General features: G+C 39.6%; 1 protein-coding gene across 1 annotated transcript in view; it reads right to left on the bottom strand.

Moving 5' to 3' along the window:
• Positions 1–4,639: 4,639 nt before the first annotated feature.
• The window catches only part of hcn1 (hyperpolarization activated cyclic nucleotide-gated potassium channel 1), a 72,226-nt gene continuing 50,688 nt past the window's right edge, over positions 4,640–26,177 (bottom strand). Inside the window, exons 6-8 of the mRNA XM_082539658.1 lie at positions 22,730–22,970; positions 16,343–16,507; positions 4,640–8,026 (exon numbers count right to left, since the gene is read on the bottom strand). Of these exons, the coding sequence (XP_082395784.1) occupies positions 6,948–8,026; positions 16,343–16,507; positions 22,730–22,970 (1,485 nt within the window). The 3' untranslated portion in view covers positions 4,640–6,947. The remainder of the gene's footprint in view (positions 8,027–16,342; positions 16,508–22,729; positions 22,971–26,177) is intronic.

The raw sequence follows: 26,177 nt of genomic DNA, 5'->3' as shown, positions 1-26,177 counted from the left end.
ATTCTGCACTCCCTGTACTTGTGTTGACCATCATCACTCATGGGGACAAAATGCCTGTTCCCATGAGTCTGAAGGCTTAAAATGTGGCTTTAGTGTCAGAGTTACTATTAGGTTATGGTTAGGTTTAGGCTGAGGGTTAGGACTATACATTCATTTTTGATGGTTAGGGCCCAGGGTAAGCCACTAGGGTAAGCTTCATGTCAATCAGATGCCATCACTAAGATATGAAAATTAGTGTGTGTGTGTTTGTGTGGATTCTTTCTATGAGGCCAAAACAAAAGCAGTAGTAATTTCTATTACAGCTTGGTAATAATGGATGGAAACAAGAATGTGATGATATGGAAAGTTATTACCACTTAGTTAACAAAGTAATCCAAGTAATTACTTGCATCAAAAGTGGTTAAAACTGAGTAACATGAAACATATGCAACTAGTTAACAACAGGCTAGCAATTGAAACAAATACCATGGCTAATGTTTTGGCTTATTACCTAGAGCCATACGTGGTAGTCTTTGTGTAATAACCTTGAATCAGGGCTGAAAAATGCAAAATAGAATAAAATAATAAAATAGCTGTTTCTATCTAGGTCCATGTAAACAAGCTACTAAAACAATCTTTAAGAAGAGTGATAATTAGCTGGAAATGTATGATTGTTTCTGTGTAATAACCTAGAATCAGAATTTGAGGTCAAACCTGGACACCGGGACAGCAGAGTGGTGAGTCCAGTTCCTCAGTTTTGCTGGAGAATATGGCACCAAATTGGTCCCGTAATATTATGCAGGTCATGTAGTTTTGCTGCACAACTACTTTAAATTCATGGTTATAAATAATAAGAAGAAAAAAAATAAAAGCAATTACAATTAAAATAAAGCGACCATCTGGTGTGTGTGTGTGTGTGTGTGTGTGTAATCTGTAGCTAAATAGCAGATGCAAACAGAGACAAAACAGCAGCAGGGCAGCACTTGCATTCCAATCGTGTCCACTGTTTTGGCTCCCAGGAAGCTTTCATCCAGCAGTCCAGAACACTGTGCATCTAATCAGTGCTTGCACAAATACTGAGTAAGCACAAACATACACACAGACATACACGGGCTGACTGAGCGAAATGAGCCCCGCTCAGAACACAGGAGAAATATCAGATGTGAAAGAAAGGGTAGACCACAGGACAGCGATGACCGTTCTGCGGTGACTTTGAACCGCTCTTCACCGGCGCTGTCCCCTCTTTTTTGTTTGTTTATTCTGACTTCTGTGAAGGCATGCTCAGCATTCGCCTGGATGGCAAAAACACATATTTGACCTTTGCATGGCGGCATGCGCAAACATAGCAATCAGAATGTCAACATAAGAAGACACAGCATGGCCATACTTAAACAAACATGTACTGAGATGCTGACTAGCTCCACAGTTTGTACTTGACAGGTACGTAAGTTGAGACTAGCGACATCATACAGAGTCAAAGCTGACATTTCTTAACTTCGTTCCCATAAATATTGGGTCACTTTGTTTTTTTTTAGTCATGTGTACTTCGGGAATCAGAGGGTCATTTTGCAGTGAATTGTGGAAAATGATGGGGTCATTGTCATTGTTTTTAAAATTTCCAGCAGCGTACTCCAAACTGCTCCAAACTCCAAACCATCATCATTGTAGCTGTTGTGAGCGTCTACTCCGATAGATGTGATGCAGACAGCATACAAAGTAATCTAAAAAGCATCTCTAAATGACCCCAAGCATTATGCAGCTCCTTTGCATTATATTCTGTATGAAAACAGGACAGCACTGGTTGAGCTTAATATCTGTCGGGGACTCAGTCAGGCTGTTCGCTACAGCACTCTGTGCTTCATGCTGTTGTGCCCTTGGTAGAGTTTAATAATGTAGTTTAACTGACATGGCCGTGGACTCGCTTGCTATTGGTTAAACCAAAGACTTTGATATTTAATTCCCCTGTAAATAAATTCAATCAAGTCACGGTCATACCAAGGTTAAGGCACATGTTCTCCCCGTGTAATGCTGAAACTACGGGCATCTGTCATTTATATGGATGTCACTCGCCCTGTTGTGTTTCCTTCTCTTCCCCCTTCTCCTCCTCAGGGGTGGGATTAAGCAGCTCGTGTCATTCATGAATCCTTCTGAGCAACTCCTCAAATCCCATGCCGCTTTCAAAACACAACAATGCTGAGACCAGTGTTTGCAGATAGGAGATTCAGAGCATGACCTGTGAGTAAGTGATGAGGGGCACGCCATACCATCAACTAGTCAGTCCCTGGTTTGATGCCTGACTTATTTGCACCCTTCATGTTAATCTTCCTGCTTTGTGCTGCAGCTAACCTATAAGGCAAATAAATAAATAAGAAAATTGTTATGGAATTTGGTCCTCATATTGAGTCTGATGTAAATAGGACACGTGTTGTTGTCATGGGTGTAGTCTTCTTATTTCTTAATTGAAAAGTCATGTCATGTTATTTGGCCCACGGTGTGGTTCGGAGAGTGCGCACTTGTTTGTCTCTTTGTGTTTGACAGTGACAACAACTCGGCTCCCATAATCATAAGTTTATACCACCTGTTCTTGGATAGTGCCCCAGGTATTGTTCTGTTTACACATTTGTCCACAGTGACAGCACGAGCTATTTAAACATGCATACTGACAATGACTGACTTCAGCAGCAGTGGTGGTCTTGGAGATTACATGAGAAGCGCCTTCAGGGAGCTGTCGTGATTTGGAACTAAACAAATCAGCTCAATTAAACTTGTGTGTGGGACTGTTGTAGACGGCGGCCAAACAAGCTAAACTCAATTCTGCTCAATTAGAATTGTATCTTTTGTAAGTTTATTGATGTGATCCTCCATAGAAGACCCAGTTTTTCATGCAACCCCTTGGTAAAAACTCACTGCACATCCCCTGTTACCGTGACCCTGAACTGGATAAGTGGAAGTAAGTCGACGAATGGATAGGTTATTGCTCTAAAACAGAGAAAAATAATTCATTAAATACCAGGATCACTGCAGATTAGCTTTTGTTTGTTCTACTAGATATACTACAGTTTTAATAAAATGTTATTTAGCCTGCATTAAACACTTTACAGACACATGCTGCATCTGCTTATTCCTGCTCTGTCCAGTCTGCTGCTGTAATAATGTGGAACTAATAAATCCCATCTTACATGAGCATGTATTTAGTAACTCTTCCCCTATGAATAGATACTGAGAAATCTACCTTTGTATTATGATTAGATGACCAGTAGTTTTATTTGTTGGTAATGACACAAAATGTGTTGACAGAAATGTATTCCCTGATGCTCTCAGAGCCTCTCCATCACTGCTTCATCCCTTCTGAATATTTCTCCATTTTCCACATTATCTAACACTTGTTAAAACCTGCGAATGGGCAAAAGCTCAATCGCTGTGAAAACACAACGACACGCACTCAGTTTAAATGACAATATGTTGTTTATTTTCTATATTTTCAAGGTTTATTATTTACAAACAAAATAAACAAAAAAAAAAAATCAAAAAGATTTTTTGACAAACACTGTTTGTCTGCATATTCTTGTAAGAAAGTTTACATTTATCTTTCTTTCGTCCGTATTAAGTAACCAACTGACAGTTCTTTTTACTCTAAGCCTTGGATTACATGAATGAGCTGAACAGTGATCATGTGAGTGGGGTTTAAGAGGACCGAGCAGCTCACCGTCGCTCCCGCCCCTCCTTCCACTACGCATATCATCAGTAAACATATGAAACCTGTGGTCGTCAAAACCAAATCAAAGATTTGGCTCGTCCTCTCTGGGCATTGTCAGTTCTTTTTGCATCTCTTGTTTTTTTTCTTCTCCAAACCAACAAAACAAGAAACAAAAATATACAAATATATGTGCTGGTTTGTTGAGAGTCTCTATACTGCTAATATGTAAGCTCATTAGTTTGTGTTATACATCACCATTAATGCCCATTCCAGTATGTTAGTTGCGATTGGTATAGTGAAAAAAAAGCACATAGTTGGGAAGCTCTCCCTCCAAAGGCAAGTATCAAAAACAGCACAAACCAACAGTGCCGCTGTCCATCTCGACTGTGAACTAGTTCCTATACACTATGGCGTATTCACGATTAAGCGCTCTTCGTTGTAAATAGAACATCTCCACCCAAATACCCGGAGATATTGCTCCCTCACTGCGACATCTAACCTAGCTGAAAGAATCTACATGTTGTTATTAGTAAGTCAGAAAGTGCAATTCAAAACAAAGACAATGACTTAAAATGTTTTGCTTTGGCCAGTTTCCTTCCACGCGTCGATATTCAACCCAAACGTCAGTGGTATAAAGGTGCTCAAATTTGTACAATGTCTCACTGGTGTCACTGCAAGTCTAAAGATTGCACTTCTTCTCTATTTATTTATTTTTAAACTGTACATAAACCTCACTGAATATCTATATAGCTTGACTTAGAATGTTAGAAACACCTGCCTCTAAAAGTTCGTACCGGAAGTAAAGATACCAATTGGATAAACGGAGACATTTGGCCATCTTCATTGCTTACTCCTTTCTCGTCTAAAAACACTGAGACATAGAACACATAGAGTATAGTAAGGATGATTGCGTAGTAGTGTGCAGAAGTGCCCCGGACCACACCCCACCCCGTCCCACCCACCCCAATATGCACCAAGCTCACACTCATAACAAAGGATGGAACATGGCTATAGTTTAGGCACAAATACTTTAGAATGTCCATGTGAAAAGTCAATGCTTCTGTTCACACACAGATAACATCTAGGCAGACAGACAATGAACAAAAACATAATCTAACATTACATTTAACGTCAACATTTTTGAGATAGTATCTTTTTAAGTATTTGTGACAGCGCATGCTTTCGTGATGGGGTTGACTGTATTGGTACACTATCGGCACAACCTGTAGTGAAGAGCCATCTTTTAACATGGTTGCTGTGAGGGCTTAGTCACTTTAACCTGATGGGACACGGGTGCCATGGTGACTCTGACTCTGAGTAGAAATTCTGCATGGCCGAGACGTTTGATCAAGAAGACCGCATAAGCACGGCCGTCTTCTATAAGCAGGAAAACGACTGGTCGTCCTGAGATTTCGTGTAGATTTAAATATTCAAAATATTCCCTTTGACAGATATTAAAATATTGCTTGCTCGACCTTGCGTCCATGCCTCAAAGTCCTGGTCAGTTTAGAGTAGCTAAGCCCACATAATGGATTTACATGAGACAGAAACCTTAATGCAAACCAGCATTTCGTTTTTTCTGTCACTAACAGCGGTTTATAAACAGCTTTCAGTGTAAATGTCCTCCTGCACAACTGAGTGACTGAATACTTGATGTCTTGAAACTAAAACATAGGTACTAGAAATGTTGTGCTTCAACTGATATGACAGCAGTACAGTACAAATGTACACCAGGAGCTGGTTAGCTCAAAATCTAAATTGTGGTTTATATATAAAAGAAAAGGAAATATAATGGGTAATAAAGGAAAAAGAAAGTCTAATTTTCACACCTAAGCCATACATGTTCATACCAGCTGTGTGGTAAATAATCCCTGGCAGTACTTTGGAGTTACGTTATAGAAAAGAAGCATTTGCTTTTAATAGGATGACACTGAAACGAAGTTGTGTATTGTAGGTAAATACTGTATACTGTATGTCCACTCGATGTTAAATCAGAAACTACGCTAGGACTAAGGGTAGTATACAGAGAGACAGAAAGAGAGAAGATAAGATTTATAAATGTCCTTCAATCAAGTAGTGCTAGCTATTGCATTAAGGTTTGTTTATCTCTCATAAATGATATCCAGGTTCCTGATAGAAGTAAGACATTGTTATGATAGAGAATGCACCACACAGTATCTGTAAATACTAGATCTACAAAACTATTTACAGGACACATATAGTTAATTTTTATGTCACAGTCTATTGCATAATGGTGATAATCTTTAGTTTATAAATACTATAAATATACACAGAAGTTTTAAGCAACATTAAGTAACATCTCAGCCATCAGAAATCAGAAATAGAAAACAATAACATCCATCCATATCTGTGCACACACTTCATTTTCCTCCAAAATAAACAAAGAAAGCAGCATTTCTAATATCTATTCCCTTTGGACCCATAACACTGCCATGGTTTGTGTGTGTGTGCGCCTCTGTGGGGATGTAGTGGTTTATCAGACTGTATTTTTCATCGCAGACAGCAACGGAATAGTTACAGTATTGTTATTTTGTTCTTAGGTGAGTTTCCAGGAAAATGGTTTGAGACCGATTGTGTGCTTGTTAAGATTATTGGTCGGCATTATTTGCATTTATTCTTCCACAGTGGTGCTAAAGCTGCTTAATAGGAGAAGATAAGTTTGCTCTTCTTTTAGTAGAAAATGAAAAAGTCATTGTGAGAGTCCACAATGCAAACAAGTTTTTAAAAAAAATCAAGAGCAAAAACAAACAAAAAAATTCAATGAAAAATAAAAAAACTTAATTTATATATATATATCTATATATATCTATAGATATAGATATATAATTTTTTACATTTCTCAGAAAGGAAGACTCATGTTTATACTACAGATTGAAATTGCCATTGCCAATGTTGTTGGTGTTTTTTTTGACATGGTCCCATGCACACAAACACACACATCCCCGTGCACACACGTGCACACACGCTTTCACATCTATATATACATATCTATATATGTATATATAGATATGATCAAAGAAAGGGCGTGTATCTGTATAATATACATTCTTAAGTTTAGGGAGACAAAATTGTCTAAAATATAATACATGGGTTATATATACAGCATTTCTATGAGGTTACTTTAGAAGAAAATTGGAGAGAAAGAAAACAATGCCAAAGTTCCTCATTTTGACCTCTTTTGTTCTAGCTCCATTAAAAATGATTTGAAACATATTTCTGTTTAAAAAAAGAGAGGGAGGGTAAAATGGGATCATAAATTTGATGCAAAACGCATTTTGTCTTGCTCAGTTTCTGTACTGCTGAGCACTGAATCTCTTCTAGATCCGGGAGAATCCCTGTGCTGGGTTGAGGATGAGGACGCTGCTGCCACTGCTGCTGCAGCTGCCGCTGCTGCAGCTGAGCGCACGGGAGGCAAGGCTCCTGACGACATCTGGCGGAATAAATTGACCCGCTGGGGCACAGTGGTGCGGATGCCACTCTGTAGATTCATTCCCTGGATCACCGCTGCTGTGGGTGGCACGATGGAGGCCAGGGAGTCTCCTGAGGTGGGATGCACTCTGGGCCCCAGAGATGTGTCATGTGGTAGTGATGGTTGGGAGGCTGATAAGTGTCGGATGTCTCGACTCAAGCTGCCTGATTGTAGAGCCTGCGTGCTCTTGTGGATGTCCCCCCGCTGAGGTGAAGGGACCTGCTGCTGCTGAGGTGACGCCTGCTGCTGCTGTTGCTGCGCTGCAGAGGATGTGGCTGCAGTTGGCGCAGCAGGCTGCTGAGCAAGCTGTTGCGTAGACAGAGATGGCTGGGGAATGGGTTGCTGGATAAGGGACAGCTGGGAGGCTGTGGGGGAGCCATACTGGAAGCTCCGGTTAGCCAAAGGGGTCTGCACAGGCGGGCTACACATGGCAGCTGTGAAGGAGCAGGGAGACATGATTGTGCCTTGCTGTAGTGGGGTCTGTGACAAATTTAGGGTGCCACTTTGAGTTTGGTAAAGCCCCTGTGCTGCAGCAGCAGCAACAGCAGCGGCTGGCATCATGCGGGCAGCGGAGGCATTAGCAATAGCTGAAGCGCTGTAGGTCAGGGGTACAGAGGACTGCTGCAGCTGAGTGGTGCCAAAAGCAGTGGAGAAGGGCGGCTGGGCTGGTGAGTTAATAATGGAATTTCCTGACATTGGTGTTGAGTTCATCCCGGTTACCGACTGCTTGCGGTCCACCATCATTACCATCTCCCTGTCCTGACGGATAATCTGCTTCAGCAGCTCGTTCTCCTGTGTGTTGAAAACCCCGGCGTTCAGATCCTTCTGGAACTTCTGCAGCAGCAACGAGTTCTTCTTCCCTGTTGGGGTGCAGTCAGGACACGTGAATACACACAGCCACGGTAAACTTTGGATAAACTATACTGCACCACAGGAATAAACAGGATACGGGTCAGTAAAGACGCAGCTTGTGGGTTTTAATCACACATTAGCTTCTTCCTTTGATCAAGGCCAATTCTTTAACAGAGGCATTTCACTGTATTCATTCCACATTCATTCATAAATGGGCTACTTTTAACCACACAAACTGCATCTTTACACATTCACTAAAGGCTGTTACAGTGAATAAACCTTTGAAAGACATTAAATGGAAATGACTGTGGGAAATATACAGTTTGAAGGGGTGAAGGACACGTAAGGAGACAAAGATTACTGAAAGTGTGACTTGATAGCACAGACTGTGAAGTGGCAGTGAAACACAGAAGAATACTGATGAGTTGTACCCACACATGACATGACTGATTTTAGATATTTTAGAAGAAAAGGGTCTAAGGCTTAATTTAAAGCCACGGTCTAGCTACATGGTCACATTGACATCAAAGCCATAACACATCACAAGGGCATTCTGCGTAACATCTATAGTGTGGAAACAAAGTCAAATAAGAAGAGAATATATCTTATTTTATACATTATGTATCATATACATAATGTATAAAATCTAACTTAATATTAATCATCTAACCACACAATGAATGGGATTCTCTTCAAGTTATATTTTATATTGACTAGTGCAAAGCAGTTTGTCTGCATATTTAAACAAAACACAGTATTCCTTTAATACTGTAAACAAACTGCTTTTAAAAAGTACTCCACTCATATGCACTATAAAGGGCATTTTGAGCCCACATGAAAGTCTTTCCTAGCATGTCACAGGTCTTGAACCGTAATAATAAAAGGCTTGGCAGATGGCTTTTTAAACACCAGCCACTTTTGTGGCTTTGGGAGTTTGAGTAAAAAGAAGAAGCTGTTGTAAATGGGCATATAAAGACATCTTCAAACGAGCCTGTCTTAGAAGGAATTGCCAAATCTAAAGACCTAATAAACATATTTACTTTGAGTGATAGTGTCCAAACGTCTTCATGGGAAGTGTTTCCTGTCATTACTACTGATCGTGACAAGCAGCAACGCATTGCCGGTAAAGAAGACAAAGTGGACTTTTAGTGTGCTCAGGGCTTTAGCCACAGTCAATCAATCATTCAGCCCTGTCCTTGACTGGCAGAAGATTTTTCCACTGAGTTCACCATTTGGCAGCATATGCTGGATGGCTTTCACCTCTCAAGGCTGCTGGTAAGTCATGCATTCAACTATAAGACAGGACTTTTGCTGCTGTAGCAGCTGAAAATAGATTGCTGTAATATTTTAATGCATTTTTCTCAGGATAAAGCCCTCAGTTTGATGTTTTTCTCCTCGACTGCAGCAATCTCTACAGGGTCGGGTAGCTAAAACAAGCACCACACACTAATTATAAGACTATCGTTAACTTACACGTCTGTTTTCATTGCATATTTAAAGGTGACAGGATTAAACTCTGTAGATTGGAAGGACAACACATGTTCATTGTTTGGTGTGCTTGTCACTCTGACAGAAACATCTGAACACACCAACAAGTTAGAGACAGGGGCAATAACTGGGTTTCAGGGAAACAGGGATTCTTCTGTATACCTCTGAAAAGAAAAGTATCTCATTATCAGTGTTTTGTGCACAGTTAAATAGAGTTAAAGTCAGGCAAACTTAGTTTACTGTACAGTATGTTTACTGCATATTGATACTATACAAGCTAAAAGCACTTACTTTCATTTTATTATATCTGTCATACAGACAGTTTCAAAAAATGCCAATATAGCATTTTGAGCTACACATATGCAGCAACATTTAGGTTATTTTGTTAGAAACAAATGATTTCCGTTCATTACGTGGGGAGCTGTTATTTTCCATGGTGCATCATGGCTACAGCACGTGAAATTCCCATACATTCATATATTTGCTTTACAGTTGATCCTATTGAATAATACAATTTGTAGGTATGCAGAATGATGAAAATTTTAACAATAAACATTTGTTGTGAGCTAACTTGGTTCAGCTGCCCAGACCAGGCTGAATCTACATTGCATCAATAGTTCGTTCAGCTTATATATTATTTACACTCTTTATTTGTACCTAAATAACTTTATTTACTTCATGTTGCACATTTACAGAATTACTGTCTCGCTTTGATCACAGAATTAAACTTACCCCAAAAAACAAATACATTGAGAGGATTGAGAGGCAGACATATTGTATAAGCTCGGCAAAACCTGACATATTGTGTATATTTTCCACTAATACTTTCCGGGCTAATAAATACAACTTGGTAGGAATCCATTTCTCCCTTTCTGTTTCAGCAAGGCACTTTGGGCATATTACTACTAGAACAGTAGCCCATTTCTAAACTTGAATAGAAAGGCTTTGGAAACAATATGCTTTAAAGAAAAAATAAAAAGTAAAAGTAAAAACCACTCAGCTTTGACAAAATTAAAATAAATAATAGTAAAAATATCAGATAAGTCCCCAATTCCCACTATTTACATTCAATACACTAAACATAAAACAGCTTGATAGCCAACAAACATCAACCAATAAAAAACAAAACACAGAACACAATATAATGTTTACAGACATCATATATAATAGACAATGAAGACTGTATTAAAAAATGCATATCTTTGAAAGATAACTCCAGATGCATTCATGTTTTTACAGATAGATATCTATGTGTGAAAAAATTACTGTGTTGAGTCAATCTACAGGGAACTCATTCACTTGATGTACTTCCTGTAATGCCATTACACTGAAACCAAGAGGGCACACATGAGATAGTCCTCAATGAACAGCTAAACAGTTAGCTTCAGCTAACAGTTACAAAAATGACTTACATATGCTAGAAAAGCCTTTATTTTAGTTTTGGAAATATGGAATTTATTATATGTCACAATTGAAATAAGAAAAAATACAGATTTTGCTGTACCAGTTCACTTTTTTTTCTCTTTACTAATTATAATTTGTTTTGTTATATCTATAAGAAACCAAATTTTGCCTATAAAATGTTAAATAATAAAATGTGCATACTACAAACTATATATTCTAGCAGACTTTGGTGGTCAGCAGGAGCTCAAATATCAAATGACAAAAGCTAAGAAAGGGTCTACAGCTAACATTCTATGAATTTTATGTTAGTGGGATTTGGCCTTTTACAGCGACTGAAAACTAGTATAAAATTTATTGTCTTATACCCGGTCTTTTAGCCTGACGTCATTAGCCGTTTCCAGGTCCAAACTCCGCTTTAGGTCCCAAAGTCAAAGGAACACCGTGGCATCACTGAGAGTTAAAAACTGTCTAAATTCTTTTATCTGAAATAAAATGATCAGTGTGGCTGCTCTACCAGGTGTAACAATTAAGTTTAACATCCAGACATCCATGAAAACAGAATTTATGACATTTAATGGAGTTAGAAGTTAGCGGGAAGTTAGCTCGCTAGTTTCCACGTAAACATAATATACTATGTTTTGACTGAGGGATTTCTGAAAAATTCAAATGTACAGCTCTGCTATCACATGAAACTAAATATTACTGATGTTTGTGGGGTTACTGAAGTTGGGCTAGCTGGTATATAATGATGTGCTATGTGATGGCTAGCTGCACAGCTGTGGTTAGCATAATATAAACATATTAGCACAATGAAGCTGGAGAATGGAGAACAACTGAGATAACTGACCCACAATACAAGGTTAGTGATTAATTTACTGCTGCATGGGCAGGTTTTAAAAAGCGAGCTTTAAAATGAACAGTGATAATAAAAACCAAGAGGCCGGCAGTGATCACTGCCTTTTTTAGGGGCTTGTTCAGATTAAAGAGAACAAGATACAAAGCATCAAAACATGTTAAAAACACAACAGCCTTAATAAACACAGAGTAGTCTGGACCCGGAAACAGGGTTCACACGTCATCACTTAAAGACCGGATAGACATTTCAAGTGTTTACAAAAGTTGATGACATGTTTTGTGGGCGGAGCCCAAGTGGTGGCAAGAAGTGGCAGCTGTTGTTAGCATTGTCACTAGTTAAGCTAATTTTTTACGCTAGGATATAAATCTTTCTCCAGTTATTTTAATCATTTGCCAAGCCAGAGGCAGGGGAATGCAGAATTCCTGCAGAAAATGTGGACCAACAAATCCAATACCAACATACAGACAGAAACTGCAGTTGCAAGATTAGTATTCATTATTTTTCGGTACAAGTGCAAGGCTCATTGTAAATTTTGGTTGTTGTTACTAGCTACCACCCGGATGTATTTAAAAATGTCATGCATAACTTTAAGGTTATACACAAATGGATTGCATTACTATGTTATATTACATACTTATATTTACAGGCCTGAATATTGGTCAAAGAAGACTGTAAAGTGGCTTAATGGATTTACAACAGGACCATTGTGGACTATTTCGCAGCTGCCCTCTGTGAAAAAGAAACGTCTTTGATTTTAGAAAGTAACATGTTTTAAAGTTTAAGCCAAAAGATAACACTGACTTTCTTATGATCAGTGTCAGTTTTGAAAATTATTAAAAACCCACATACTTCAAGCCAGACAATCAGAAACAAATCTTTTCTGTCGATGATATATGAATAAATAATGAAATGGGATCTCGGCATGTAACAAAGATTGTATGTGCCATTGCATTAGTAAAGGTTTTACTAATCGGCAGACATGATTTCATTTGTGAATACACTTTGAACGAAGCATTCAAAGATTTATTAAAAATGTCTGAGCTGAGTTAATAATCCAGTTGATTATTCTGCGAAAAATCTGTTGCAAATCAAAGATGACATGTAACGCTGAATATGATATCTTTTGTTTCCTTGATTGTCTTATTTACTGACATTGACATGATGCGTTTCATCAAAAGGTTTTCAGCTTTAGTGTGGGTGAATTGAGTTATGTGTCACTGATGCTGGAGTTAAACAGTCAATGTGACTTTGAGTAAAAGTTCTTGGAGGATGAATTTGAGACTGGATCCATTTAGCAAGCTTTAATAGGTCAGTTTGCTCCTGTTCGAATACTGGAATTGGAATAAAGTGTTTACCTGTTGCCTACTCGTCGGCCAGGACACTCTTGAAAACGAGATGAGCTCGTCTCAAGACGGACTCCTGGTCAAATAATTTTTAGATAGATAAAAGATAATGTCAAATGTACAACACGTTATTGGTTTCAAAGCATGGTTACTTCTTTTTCTTTCCTTTTTAGAGCAAGACAGGCATGTAACCAAATGCAGTTCAGATATAGAAACGATACAACCAGCACAGATCATGACAAAGTGTCTTCCCTCGTATGAGACAAAACCCCCTTCATGGCTAGTCTGAAAGGATGGATCGAATCTATATCACTCTGAGAGGTGTCAGTCAGAGTGGTTAACTTTGAGTTTCCAACATTTAGTTATTGGTAGTTATTATAAAAAGGGCAAATGTAAATTAGGCCTTATTGAGGTCAAAGGGCACTCAGTATGTCGTGAAAGCCTCAGCAATGCAAAATTAACACATTTTATCAAAGAAGACTGTAAGACTTTTGAAAAAATATGGTAGTCAAAATAACACAACTTTGTCTCCTGCAAATTATGCTCATATACAACTGAATCACAATTGGTTATTAGTGCTTTATTGCAGGGAGCAGGGTAATGTAAAGTCTTTCTGTTGAGGGCTGACTGGATAGAAATACAGCCCCTTGTCTGATGTAAAATCCATAAACATAACATTACCTAAAGTGCTCAAGATAACACACAACCCCCTAACTAACACCATACCTCAAAGGCTGCTCAGCAACCATCCTCACATTTCAGTCTCTGTTCTGTTCTCCACCGTTGCTTTTATTTACAGAGCTAACATTCTTGTCGTATTAATTTTTTTTCATAAAGCAGCTTGTGTTTATGTACACTGGGTAATTTCTCTTTTTCTTAATCAAACTGAATACCTAGAATCGCGTAATTCTATTGGTATTGGTGCCAGCTACTAAATTTCTGGTACTGTGATATCCATAGTATGGGGGTGCAGTGCTTTCAAGTTCACAGTCACATCTACGTCTTGCTTGTGATCTCTAAGTTTAACTAACTACAAATGGAAAAAAACAAAATGCTAAACTCAAAACTTCAAAACGATAGTCGATCTTCTTTTTGACACACGTGTGTTGTGTGTTTTGTCAGGAATTTTAGAATAATCCAGTCATCAGTCAACATTACCCCCTCTGCCCACCCACCAGCTTATAGTTGAATATGAACATAATTCTGAGGAGCACGTGCCATGACGATGAGATACATCACTTGTTGGAGTTTGATTGATTTCAACACTACGGGATTCCAATTTTGAGTCAACATTTGGGTTACAAAGCAATTTGCAATTATTAATGTGCCTGTCTCAGGCAAAACTAAACCACAGATAGAAAGACATGACAAGGAAAAAACAGCAATATCTGACAGAAATGTAGTTACTGCAAAACTAACATGAGACAACACAGGAAAACTGTGAAGTTGCAAATTCAAGAATTTTTATTTAGTTACTTTTCCCCCCTGTTTTTAGGTGAAACTGTTTCCACGTTAAACAAATCACTAACAACATTACGGCCTCTTTTAGTAATCGATCCACAGACATAAAAAAATTGGACAAGACAAGAAGGTGGCTTTATTAGTAGAGCCAGTAGAGATACAGAGTGAGAGGATTTGGCTTTTTTTTGTTTTTTTTGCATATGTGGTACAATAAAAGCAAAGAAGCAGTGTTGCTTCAAAAAGGTAAAACATTTAACAGTCTTCATATGGGGAACATCGCCCAGGTTTTTTTTGACAAATAGGCTGCACCTGATTAATTAACTTAATAAACCACCTTCTTTTCAGAGCAGTCATTTAGACACACCATAGTATTCAAATACAGGTGTTTCTAGTGACATTAATTAGGGTTCTGTGGTATTTATGTGCAAGCCTTAATTATAGTGATGAGAAACACCTGTGTTTACCTACTGCGTAATGTCAAAATGGCTGCGTTGAAAAAAGGTGTATGGTGCCCTGATTAAATCTGTGGGCAAACCTAGCACATGCTGGAAAAGCTCTAAATGCATTGTGTTTTTAAAGAAAATAGAATTGTACTCTTCAGAGATATTACTGTCTAGATATCATGTCGTTTCTAGCTTGATAATCCTAGAGCATTATATAAGGAGTAAGAACATTCCTGCTAGGCTTTAGAGACTTTACAGTGCAGTAAAATTGAAATTCTTCTACCTAGATAGACATTGGATAACAAGATCACTACATTAATTCAGATATTCTTAGAGTAACTAATGAGATTACCCAGCCCAGCGGTTGGATCAGACTACATAGATACCACATCGTATAAAAAGTATAGTAAAATAATCTGCAGTATATTCGTTAAATATCTTTCCTGCTCCACTGTGACACAAGTGGAAAGTAATGTAACAGTGTGCCTAACTTATACATGAAGCATGCTGAGTTATTACTTTCAAGTCATTCATAATGGAATCTTATAGAAAATGTTAGAGCAGACGTAAGAACTTAACGAAGTTGGAGAATGTGCGACATTAGGATCAGTGCAACCAATTACTGCCCTGTTTGCGTTACATACATGTGCCCCTTTTTTTAACAAGACTGTGTCTGAATTGTGATCACGTATTGAACTATCATCTGTCATGATTGAATTTCTCTTGAAACATTTCTCTACTAGACAGTAAAAATAATGTGATGACTGAATTAAGCTACACAAGGTCCTCGACTGGACCCGGTGAATGTGGGGGCTCTCTTGTTACCTGACCCAGCTCTTTGTTTCTTTTTATGGGGATTTTGAGAACTCTAACATGGGGCGGGGTGCTGCTCATACCCAGGAGTGCAGATGAGTGGAAAGAGGGCCAGACACACATGCATGTGAGGTTAGCTTCGATCCACTCGCTGACATCCAGTGGGGGGGTCAACACCAAACCAACGAGGGGGCGACCTGACTCCCTCCCGGACAGCGACATGCACTGCCTTCCAGTTAATCCAACCACAAAACGCTACTTTGTTTCTTTAGAAGGATTAATGCTGGTAACATCAAAATTTTCTTTAATATGTAATATTTTTTTTAAGGTAAAGAAAGAGACACGAGAAAAAAAGAAATCAATAGAGAGCATACAGGTCATGCAGCACAAGATGGCAGACACAATGCTTTTATGAGGAAAGAAGGCAAACAAATACTGATAAAGACAAGACAACAAGGCACTATGACAGGCAAGAGATCCAAACAATCAGAGAGAAATGAGGCTCGTAGGTCTTACCAATGCGGTCCAATCGGTCAATGGCGACCGTTTCAAAAGCGCGTCGCATCATTGGGTACTCTTCTAGCACCTCATTGAAATGGTCAACAGAGAGGGAGAAGAGTCGACAATAGGTGTCTGCACGCACACTCGCCGTTCGTCTGCCCTTGGTGAGCAGACAGATCTCTATAGGGCAGGTAAAGGAAAACAAAGAGGACACATGATGAAACTGTAACAGGAGTGAAATGTACAGGAAGGAATCATCCTAGTAATTACAGTACATACAGTATTCTCATATAAATGAGCCTTGAGTACAAAAGGTACAGGAGAAGAAGCTAATGTGAATGCAAATAGAATGTGAAGCCCATCAGCAGTGCTGTCACTTGCATTACGCTAAGATAATTCATCATGCTGCGGAGATATAATAGTGCAATAATATGATGCAGTACCAAGCTTTATTAAGAAAAAACAGGGCGGGCTCAATGCACCGCGTTAAGAGGACGAGACCGAAATATTTCTTACTGACATGACAAGATGTGACTAGAACAGAAGAATTCATCAGCATTGGATCATAATTAACTTTGCAGTCTTCTTCACATTAGATAACACAGCATGCTTGTCTTTATGTGTGAAATTAAACACAAGAGTACCATATACACTAAAATTACTCAGATCATCATTATTAATAGTAATTACATTTTATTATTAGCAGTAGTATACTGTAGCTATAGCATTTTTCTTGTTTTGTGTTCTTGTCATCAGTGTGGAAAGAGTACTTATACACCCATATTTTATTTACAGTTAACACGGACAACAAATGCACTACATTTTTAGTCTTTTGTGAAAAAATATGAGCTCATTTCATCTTGGGAGAAGAAACAGATCCAGACACACTGCTGTCTTTCCTGGGCCAAAACTGAGGCGAAGTGTAAAACTGTTCTGTGATCAGATGAAGTGAAATTTGAAATACTTTTTTTGAAAAGATGGATGCCACATCCTCTGAACTTAAGAGGAGAGGGAGCTTGTTATTAGCACACATCTTTGTTGATACAGAGGTCCATTAGTGCCTATGAAATTGGGTATATGGACATCTGAGAAGGCACTGTGAATGCTCAAAGGTGCAGCTGAGGTCAGAGTGTACAGGTTCGTATCATGGGCATGAATGTCGTGCTGGGGCTTCTATTTATTTCTTTTTCCCAGGTAGCTTGATTGTACTGCATACGTCTTTAATGCTTTGAAATACAAGAACAGATTTTCTCTAATTATTAGTGGGTCAAAAGTACACAGTACAGGGTATTTGGTTAAATTTCCATTTGGAAGTAGGAAGTCAACCCGATGCTTTTGGTACCCACCAGGAAGCTTACAGTGCTTAACAGTGTATATGACTGTAAAATCTGACATATACAGTGTCTGAGCTCATCCAGAAGTTGAATGTGAACAATCCTTCCCTTAATTTTCTTTCCCTGAATCTTTAACACCGCTGAACCCACACCCACATTTGTCCAGTCCACTGCACGACTTCCATCTTCATTAAATCGTTAAATGTTAACTTGTTATGGTGTGATCTTTCTGGGCTCTGCCAGGAGCTGTCATGAAAATAGAGCACAGAGAGTGCAAGATGTGTGAGCAACACTCTCAAGCTGTGCGTGCGAATAAGGTGTTAGTGCTGTTTTAATGGAAAAAGATTCACTTTCACTGGTACATCCACTAATGCAAGCAGATGCACACAGAGAGAAAAACCTGCGTCATGTTCAAGGGGATAAACAAACACAAGTAGAGTGAAGTACAAAGAGTGGTTGGTTTATCTTTAAGAAAACGCTCTGGTATACCAGTAAACTGGAGACATCTAGAGACTAATGTGCATGCTTGACACGTAGCAGCCAGTGACTCAGTTAAAAACAAAGGTGAGTTAATCAGCTGAGTGGGCGAACTGAAAATAACTTATACTCTCCAAAGTTTGACCTGCTATGGCACTGAATGAGAACGATATCATAGAGTCTTCACTAAATTCAAAAGCTTGTAAAAATGTTGGGACTCCAAGGTTTGGAGGTCTATCTCCCCCCACCACCACTTCCCCTGCCAGTGGCAGACGCCCTCAAACATCGGTGCGTTGGTGGTTCTTTGTGTCCGGGGGTGGGCGTCCAGGTACACACCGGCTCACTCCTGGTAGCTGCTTGTTGGGGCCTGGAGCCTGGGGCTCGCTCGGGCCACTTCAGGGGTGGGGTGCCCTCGGCCTCTCGGCCTGGGGCTCGGTCTCTCTGGCACAGCTGGCTGCCGGCGGAGCTCACGGGCACGTCACTGCAACCCCTCCTGGCTTCTGCTCCGCAGCTGCTGAGTGACCCCTCATCTGGGGCTCTCCTCAGCTCTTACTGGGACAGTGGCGCGGCTGCGCCTCTGTTGGTCTTCCTTGGTCTCTTGTGTTCTGGGGGCCTCTGGATGTCTGGAGTCTTGATCTCCTCCATACCTGCTTCATGCCCTGGAGGACGGGGCTGTGGCCCCCCCACACCCTCTAGCAGATCATTACATGAAGGAACCTTTTTATACAAGCGCGTCCATGCTCACAGGTGTACACACGGGTGCTCACACACACAAACTACACCCTTTTTGGCTCCTACCTCAAAGCACACTGTGCGCTGTCGATCTTACGTGCTGCACAATAATGTTTAATATTTAGTATTTACTGTTATATTCCCATATATCATCGTGATGTTGTTTATTTTTCTTCTGCTTGTTTTCTCTTTTTTCTTTCTCAACAGGTGATCCAGGTGATTGATTTATGTATTTTTTGTCTGCTTATTTTGTTGGTTTTTGTTTTTTGCCCTTTATCCCCATCCCTCTTCCCCGCTGTTTTTCTTTCCCTCTTTCTTTCTCCCCTTTCTTTTCCCCAGTCAAGTCTGTCCCGTATTTAGCAAGTGAAAATAAAATAAAATAAAGAATAAAAGGTGAATCAAATGGACCATTACGGCAAGGCTGGGTTGGTCCATTTGGTAAAGTAAATCCGTTGGGCATCTTTCTTCACCTTTAGACAATAATTCTGATGGCAAAAGAGCCAAACGGGACAAAAAAATAAAGTTGGTTCTGAGCTTTTTTTCCCTCTTTTTTTTAATTGACCTGAGTCTAGTTACCTGTAGCTTCTCCTCCAGTATAAAGGTAACGCTCTTTTTTTGGCCTAGCATCATATGTCTAACATATGTCTAAGTACAGTTAGGAACATCTGTAAGAGGACTTAGGAGTTTCTGATTATATGTGCATATGCATATGTACAGTGCTCTGGGTTTCTGTGACTTATCTATGCTAAGATGCAGGCCAGAAACACAGTTACTCAGATAAGACACTGCTTAGCTGTCTGCATTTTCTATTTCTACACTGCAGCAGGTGGGTGGAGTCAGCTGGAGACACCTGGACCCAGAGTGTGCTATGTGAAACCATAACCTGCTTCAGACCTCTTCTTCTTCTTGGGCGATCGTGGCTCAAGAGTTGGGAGTTCGCCTTGTAATTGGAAGGTTGCCGGTTCGAGCACCAGCTCAGACAGTCTCGGTCGTTGTGTCCTTGGGCAAGACACTTCACCCGTTGCCTACTGGTGGTGCCAGTGTCCGGCAGCTTCGCCTCTGTCAGTGCACCCCAGGGAGGCTGTGGCTACAATGTAGCTTGCCATCACCAGTGTGTGAATGGATGGATGACTGGATATGTAAAGCGCTTTGGGGTCCTTAGGGACTAGTAAAGCGCTATATAAATATTTACCATTTCTTCATTTTCTGCCTCTCAGCTTTTCCATCACAATGTAAATCAGTTATGATTGGCTTTCATCTGCCATCTCTCTTTCTCTTTTCTCATGGCTTCATACTAAACTTCCATACTAGTATGTTGACAGTATTGTGTAAGCTGCTATAGTTTTTTAAATGTTGTTTGACATTAGGCACACATGAGCCTGTCTTTTCTGAACAAACTTTGTCTCCATTAACATCCTCAGCCCCCCACAGCACAGTTGTAAGTTTAATACCATTTTCTGGAGCCTCAGCGTGCACACGTGGCATTCCTAGGTATGTTTTTTGTGTGTGTGTAAGTTAGAGCCCTGTTAACACTTCCAGTGATGCAGTTTGACACGTGTCTGTTGCCTTGTCACAAAGCATCACTGTTGAACCCTGGGGCATTGCGGATAATTTGTCAACACTTTTTGTGTCACACACTCGAGGCAACGAGCTCTTCTTCCCTCGTCTCTACTTACGGCGGGTGCTGTGGAAATGTCTCATATGACATTAAAGACATTAAAGCCGAATCTGGATTTAAATCTCCTGTCGGTCATTGTCCCTGCACTGTGGTCTCTTTAGTACCTCGGCCTCACAGAGCTGTGTGACGCCAATGTGTACGCTCATTCACCACGCTCACCTGTGATTACTATGATATCTCTTTAGCATGCAGGTGAGTCACTGACCATTGTCAGAGGTGCTTTGTGACCTACTGTTCTCAAAGATGTCCTACTCATTACTATGGTAATAGTTTCCTGTGTCTGGGCTCAGTTTTGTAACTCGCTCTCTCCATCTCTGAAGCTGTCTCAGTCCCCCTCGCTGATTTTTCATTCTGGCCACGATCTGGCCTGGTTGTAAGGGGAGTGTAAATCATCTGAGAAAAGGGGGTAGAGTGAGATGCCGGGCATAGCCAGCTGCTCCCAACGCAAGGCTAATGCCAAACAAATACGAAATAAAAATACCAACAGGGCAGAAGGCAGCAGCTCTGGTGGGGCTGTTCACCCCTTTTTATTGGGTGAACAATTTACAGTGCATCCCTAATTTAATTTATTACATGACTCATTAAATGTTAGTGTATTTTCTTAATTAATATTTTCATTTTTATAATTAGGCTTATATTAGATGCTGATCGTTCACTGTGAACCCTCCATCTTTTTGAAATACTAACTAAACTTGGGGGTGGGCAATCTGATGATCGTACGAGGTCAGTCTTCATAAGAACTGCTTCATCTTAATACTGACTGAACAGTTTGCTATTTGCTACTTATTTCTATTGTACTTTAGGCGAAAGCTCAAATGGTTACTCACACAACTATGTAGCATTATCATTAATTAAAAATGCTAATCACAATCTGTTTCCAGCTTCCTAATTTGTTTTCTTAATTTTCAATTAATGTTTTTTCTTTTTTGAAAATTAATATTTTCTTAGGTGTTTGTGCTGACTGTAGCACAACGCTAGGCTCTAGGGTGTAGAAAAAAAAACCCATCCTATTAACATCCTTTTATTAGAGCCTAGTTGGCCAAAGGCGTTATCCTGACATTTCACCTTAGTTTCATAAACATGATCTGCTTGCTCTGTGTCACTGAGCAAAATGTCTCTGAGTTACAGCCTCAGAGGATACAAAGCCTGAATATGACACATATGCACTTCCAGCAAATCACCACATTACTTAATGCAGAGTTTAAAGCCACCCATATGTGAAACTACATATCTGAAGCAGGTATCTTTTCTAACTGATGTATGTCAGTACTCCTGTGTTTTGAACAAGCAAGGGGAGGAAAAAAAAGTCGATGCATTTCTTTCTTTTCTTTTTTTCTTTTTTTTGATTCGCTTCGTTCCATGGCTCGCCTCTGAGACGTGAACTGCATGGAACAGACACACCAAAGTGAAGGTATTCTTAGACTCGTCAGCCTCCTTCCATAGTGGGGATGAACTCAGGAGATAAAATATGCAAGAACCTCTAAAATAGGAAACTTTGCTTTGCTTTCTCAGAGATACGACAATGTCTGCCTGCGGATTTTGTCGGAGTAAACAAAGTGCAATGAAATTACATTTGACATTTAAAAAATTAATGATATCTGGAACGCTTTGGATGGGGAGTGGGAACCGTGCCGAGAGAAAGAGAGAGGAAGAAGCAGAGCACAGCAGAGGACAGAACTGGGAAACTGCTCCTTGTTTTACACCGTGGCAAGTGAATGCAGCGGGAACATATAGATAGGGTGAGAGGAGTTCATGCTCATGTATGTGCGCCTAAGTGTGTGTGTGTGTGTGTGTGTGTGTGTGTGTGTGTGTGTGTGTGTGTGTGTGTGTGTGTGTGTGTGTGTGTGTGTGAGGATGAGGGAGGGACCTCTGTGTGTCCTAAGGGATGCCTGATCCACGCCTTGGCCCACTCCAGCAACCAGATGAGAGGTTACGTAACAGCGAAAGCTGACTAACATCCAACAGTGGTTAATGAGAATCTACATTTACAATAACTTAATTTCAAAAAGCATTAAAGGCCTCAGGCTAGTCTCATATATATGGTATAACTCTAAGAACACAGTGTGCATTGATGTAAGAAGCACAGTGGAATATGTAGCTAACATTTGGATTTTAATGTGAAAACAAGTCAAAATAAGCAACTGAAGTTCAATTTCCAGTGTTTATAGTTACATTTCTTACCTCCAAAATAGGATCCATCAGTCAGCTTCATCTCCTTGTTGAACTTGGTGATGACACTTGCAACGCCATGTTGAATAAAGTACATCTTTTTCCCCACTGTGCCTTCCCTGATAATGTAATCGTTGGGCTGGAAAACTTCAAACTTCAACTTGCTCAGCATCCCCGTCACAAAGTTGGGGTCCGCATTGGCAAACAGAGGCATGGTGGCCACAAGCTTGCGGCAGTTGAAGTTGACAATTTCCTGGTGGAGGGGGGAAAAAAAGAAAAGAGAAAAGTGTTGATTTAACAGATGAGATCATGCCATCAATAATTCAGTTATTTCAACCCAAAAGTGAAAAATGAGCTTCAGTTCGGCAGCCTGACACAGAACACCACCTCAAATCTTTCATCTCTGCCGCCTTCACAGTATCTGCAAACATAAATGAATTGGAATGCATATTGCTGCTTTATCCCTAATGCTCCTAAAGCACTTTCCATTTCTCCTGCGAAGAAACTTTTTGGCACGCAATTCATATCCTGATGAGTTTGCCCTCTGGTGCCGGCTGCAGGCCATCTCTCTGGCCCATCCTGTCCCCTCAGACCCAGCAGCAGATTAGGAGCTTGTTGTCTGTTTACCCACACATCTCTGTTGCTGTGCAGATGGAAAGCTGGGGCACTTGGCATCTGCAGCGATGTGTTGTTGACCCCACATGAGGGATAACTCCCCTCCACTGACAACAGGACATTAACAGAAAGATAACCAATCTCTGAAATGCTTGCTGGCTCCACGAGGGCAAAAAATATGTTAACTAAGCTTCAGAAGCCGGTGTCAGGTAAAGCCACGGCTCCGACCTCAATCAAGCACCAGAACTAATGAATACGATAGTAAGCACTTTTCATGCACAGTCAGGATTCCTCATGGGAAAACAATGTTTGGCTATGCCTATTTAAAGATTTGTCATATGGCAGAGAATAAAAGGCAGTGAGACAGAGGCGAGGAAGGGAGCAGGGGGGAGAGACAGAGCAGCAAAACAGTCTGGCTATTAGGCTGTGTGGACTCTGGTTTAGCATATTTTAGCCGATTAGCTTCAAACTTCATCTAGTTCAACTGTATTGAATCCCTATACATGCTTCAGATGTTCTTGTTTTACGACAGTCTGAAAGTCACCTTAGAAAAACGTTGATCACAATGTGTTTTTTCTTCTTCTTTTAATATTATTTTTGTCAAGGTTACTTTGTCCTTGTTTTCCTTCGTGTTCATCTTTGCTCGTCTACATTGTACATCAGGTTGTCAGCTACCAGAGATAATCAATGTAATACTGTTTTTAGGAGCTCACAATCAATTATTGGATGTTGCAGTGTCCTTGAATGCAACACATTTTTTTTTCTTTAAAGCGAAGTCTGCCCGTGGCAACAAACTGCTCAATATGTTGATGGATCGCCTGTCTTAGGATGATCTTTACAGTTCACCAAATGAATAAGTTAAAACCAGCAGGGAAATTTGGAAAAGCTCTGCAGATGTAGAAATATTCTGACATAAATGTAAAAATGTATATAGTGGTGGAATCATCTTACATAGGATATACATCTTTTGTTTTTGTAACCCAAGTGAAGTCCGTACAAAATCTGGAGTTCGTTTAAGCCTACAGCAGCAGTAGCAGCATAATTGTTTTGCAGACTTGTGATAACTGGCTTGCCACAATCAGTTATAAGTATGCTTTAACTGATTCGGCATTCTTACCATAGCCTGAGTGGTGCGAAGTGGAGCTAATTCAGTTCCCAAATTGACCTCTAAGTCAGGACCCCACAGATTGTCCATACAATCAGAACCACTTAGGTTTCAGTCTGTCTGAAAGTGTCCTGGCTTTACTGATGATGGTCAGGTTTACAGCCACATTAATTGATTTTCGTTAAATGAGCTGTGGAAAAGCTCTACATTGTTGCTCTTTATCTCCCCAAATTTAACCTCAGCAATTTACCCAATCTCCTACCGAGCTGTTCACTCTGGGTAAAATATACTATACCGTATTTTAAACAGAAGAAGGCAGTGGTCATACCACAATGACAAACAGGACAATAGTTGATATGACTAGACCTTTCTATTTTTAGACTGGAAATTTATTCAAAATATGCTGAGAAAAAAGAAACAAACAAAAAACCCCAAACTTAGTAAGAGCTATAATCTGCTGGTCAGAAGATCCTGAGTGAAAGGGACATTCAGGTACTTTCGGCTAAAAAAAACAGCTCACAGAAAGAGATTAATCAAACTAAGTCATTCCGATTATTTCACCAGTTTTTACGTCATCCAAGCATGCCAATGTAGTGGCCTTCAGCAGTTCATCAGAGCACTCAGTGGAATGGAAATCTATGGGAGAAGTTTGCTCCCTCCCACAAAATACTTAATCATCTGGTTTATTACAGCTGAACAGCAAAACATAATTGTACTGTTGCTCCGACAAATGCACACAGATGAGGTGCACAACAGCTTAAACTGTGCGGTGCCCAGCAGACCTAGTGATTATTGTGATAAAGATGTAGGTAAGCTTAATTATTGTTTTTCTTATAGCGTGGTATTTGTTTAAGTGTCTATTAAAGTAATAAAGGGTTATATTACTCTACCAGCAGTAAAGTGACCTACTTTGGTGATGGGAGATCAAATAAAGCGCATACTTTTAGAAACAGAGAGGAAACAGGCTGCACACCTGACATGGGGGAAACCACGGCGCCTCAGTTGTTGGATAGACTGATTAGAACAGAAGTGCAGTCAGCTGACACTAAGTCAAAGCTGCCAAATTACAGATGACGAATCAGACGAACACTGTCTTGTAATGTAATAAAGCTTAGTCAAGTTTTGGTGTCTAATTAGGTTTTCATATTAAAAAATCTCCAGTAATTATCAAATTTATTAGACCGACACTCAGATTGAGGCATATGCCATGAGTGCCTTAAATGAACAGTACTAGTAATCACACATATCATTTTGTTAGCTTCTGTAATGGTTCATCAACCAGTAGATGCAGCTATTTATTTGAAATTGTAATATATAATGTTTCACAAAAAAAGATAAAAAAAAAAAAAGTAGTAAAGCCCTTTATTATTTTTGAGATGCCAAATTACAATCATTTACTTACATTCCTGAACAGGAAAATGAGTTTTGGTGATTCAGTGTTATAACTGATTAATTACAAAAAGAAGTTTAAATATGTACAAAAAAATTTTCCACGTAGTTTGTTATATAGTACAACACTAAATGTTACATTTTGTCAAACGAAGCTAAAAATAATTTATTCAATCTGGTTAAATTAAATTTACTCGACTGGTACTCATTCAGTTTATACCAATTAATAATTCATTAATTAAAGAAATAAACCTTGTTCAAAATAATTGCTTCATGGTTTTTGATGATGAAGAATCTGTACTCAATCTAGGCATAAAAATGTGAATTTTGGCAGATTTCTCAAATATTTTA

This window comes from Aulonocara stuartgranti, assembly GCF_965226115.1.
Source record: "Aulonocara stuartgranti genome assembly, chromosome: 7".
Classification (NCBI taxonomy): Eukaryota; Metazoa; Chordata; class Actinopteri; order Cichliformes; family Cichlidae; genus Aulonocara; species Aulonocara stuartgranti.
Note: the sequence above shows the minus strand (reverse complement) of the source record. Positions and strands in the feature narration are given on the sequence as shown.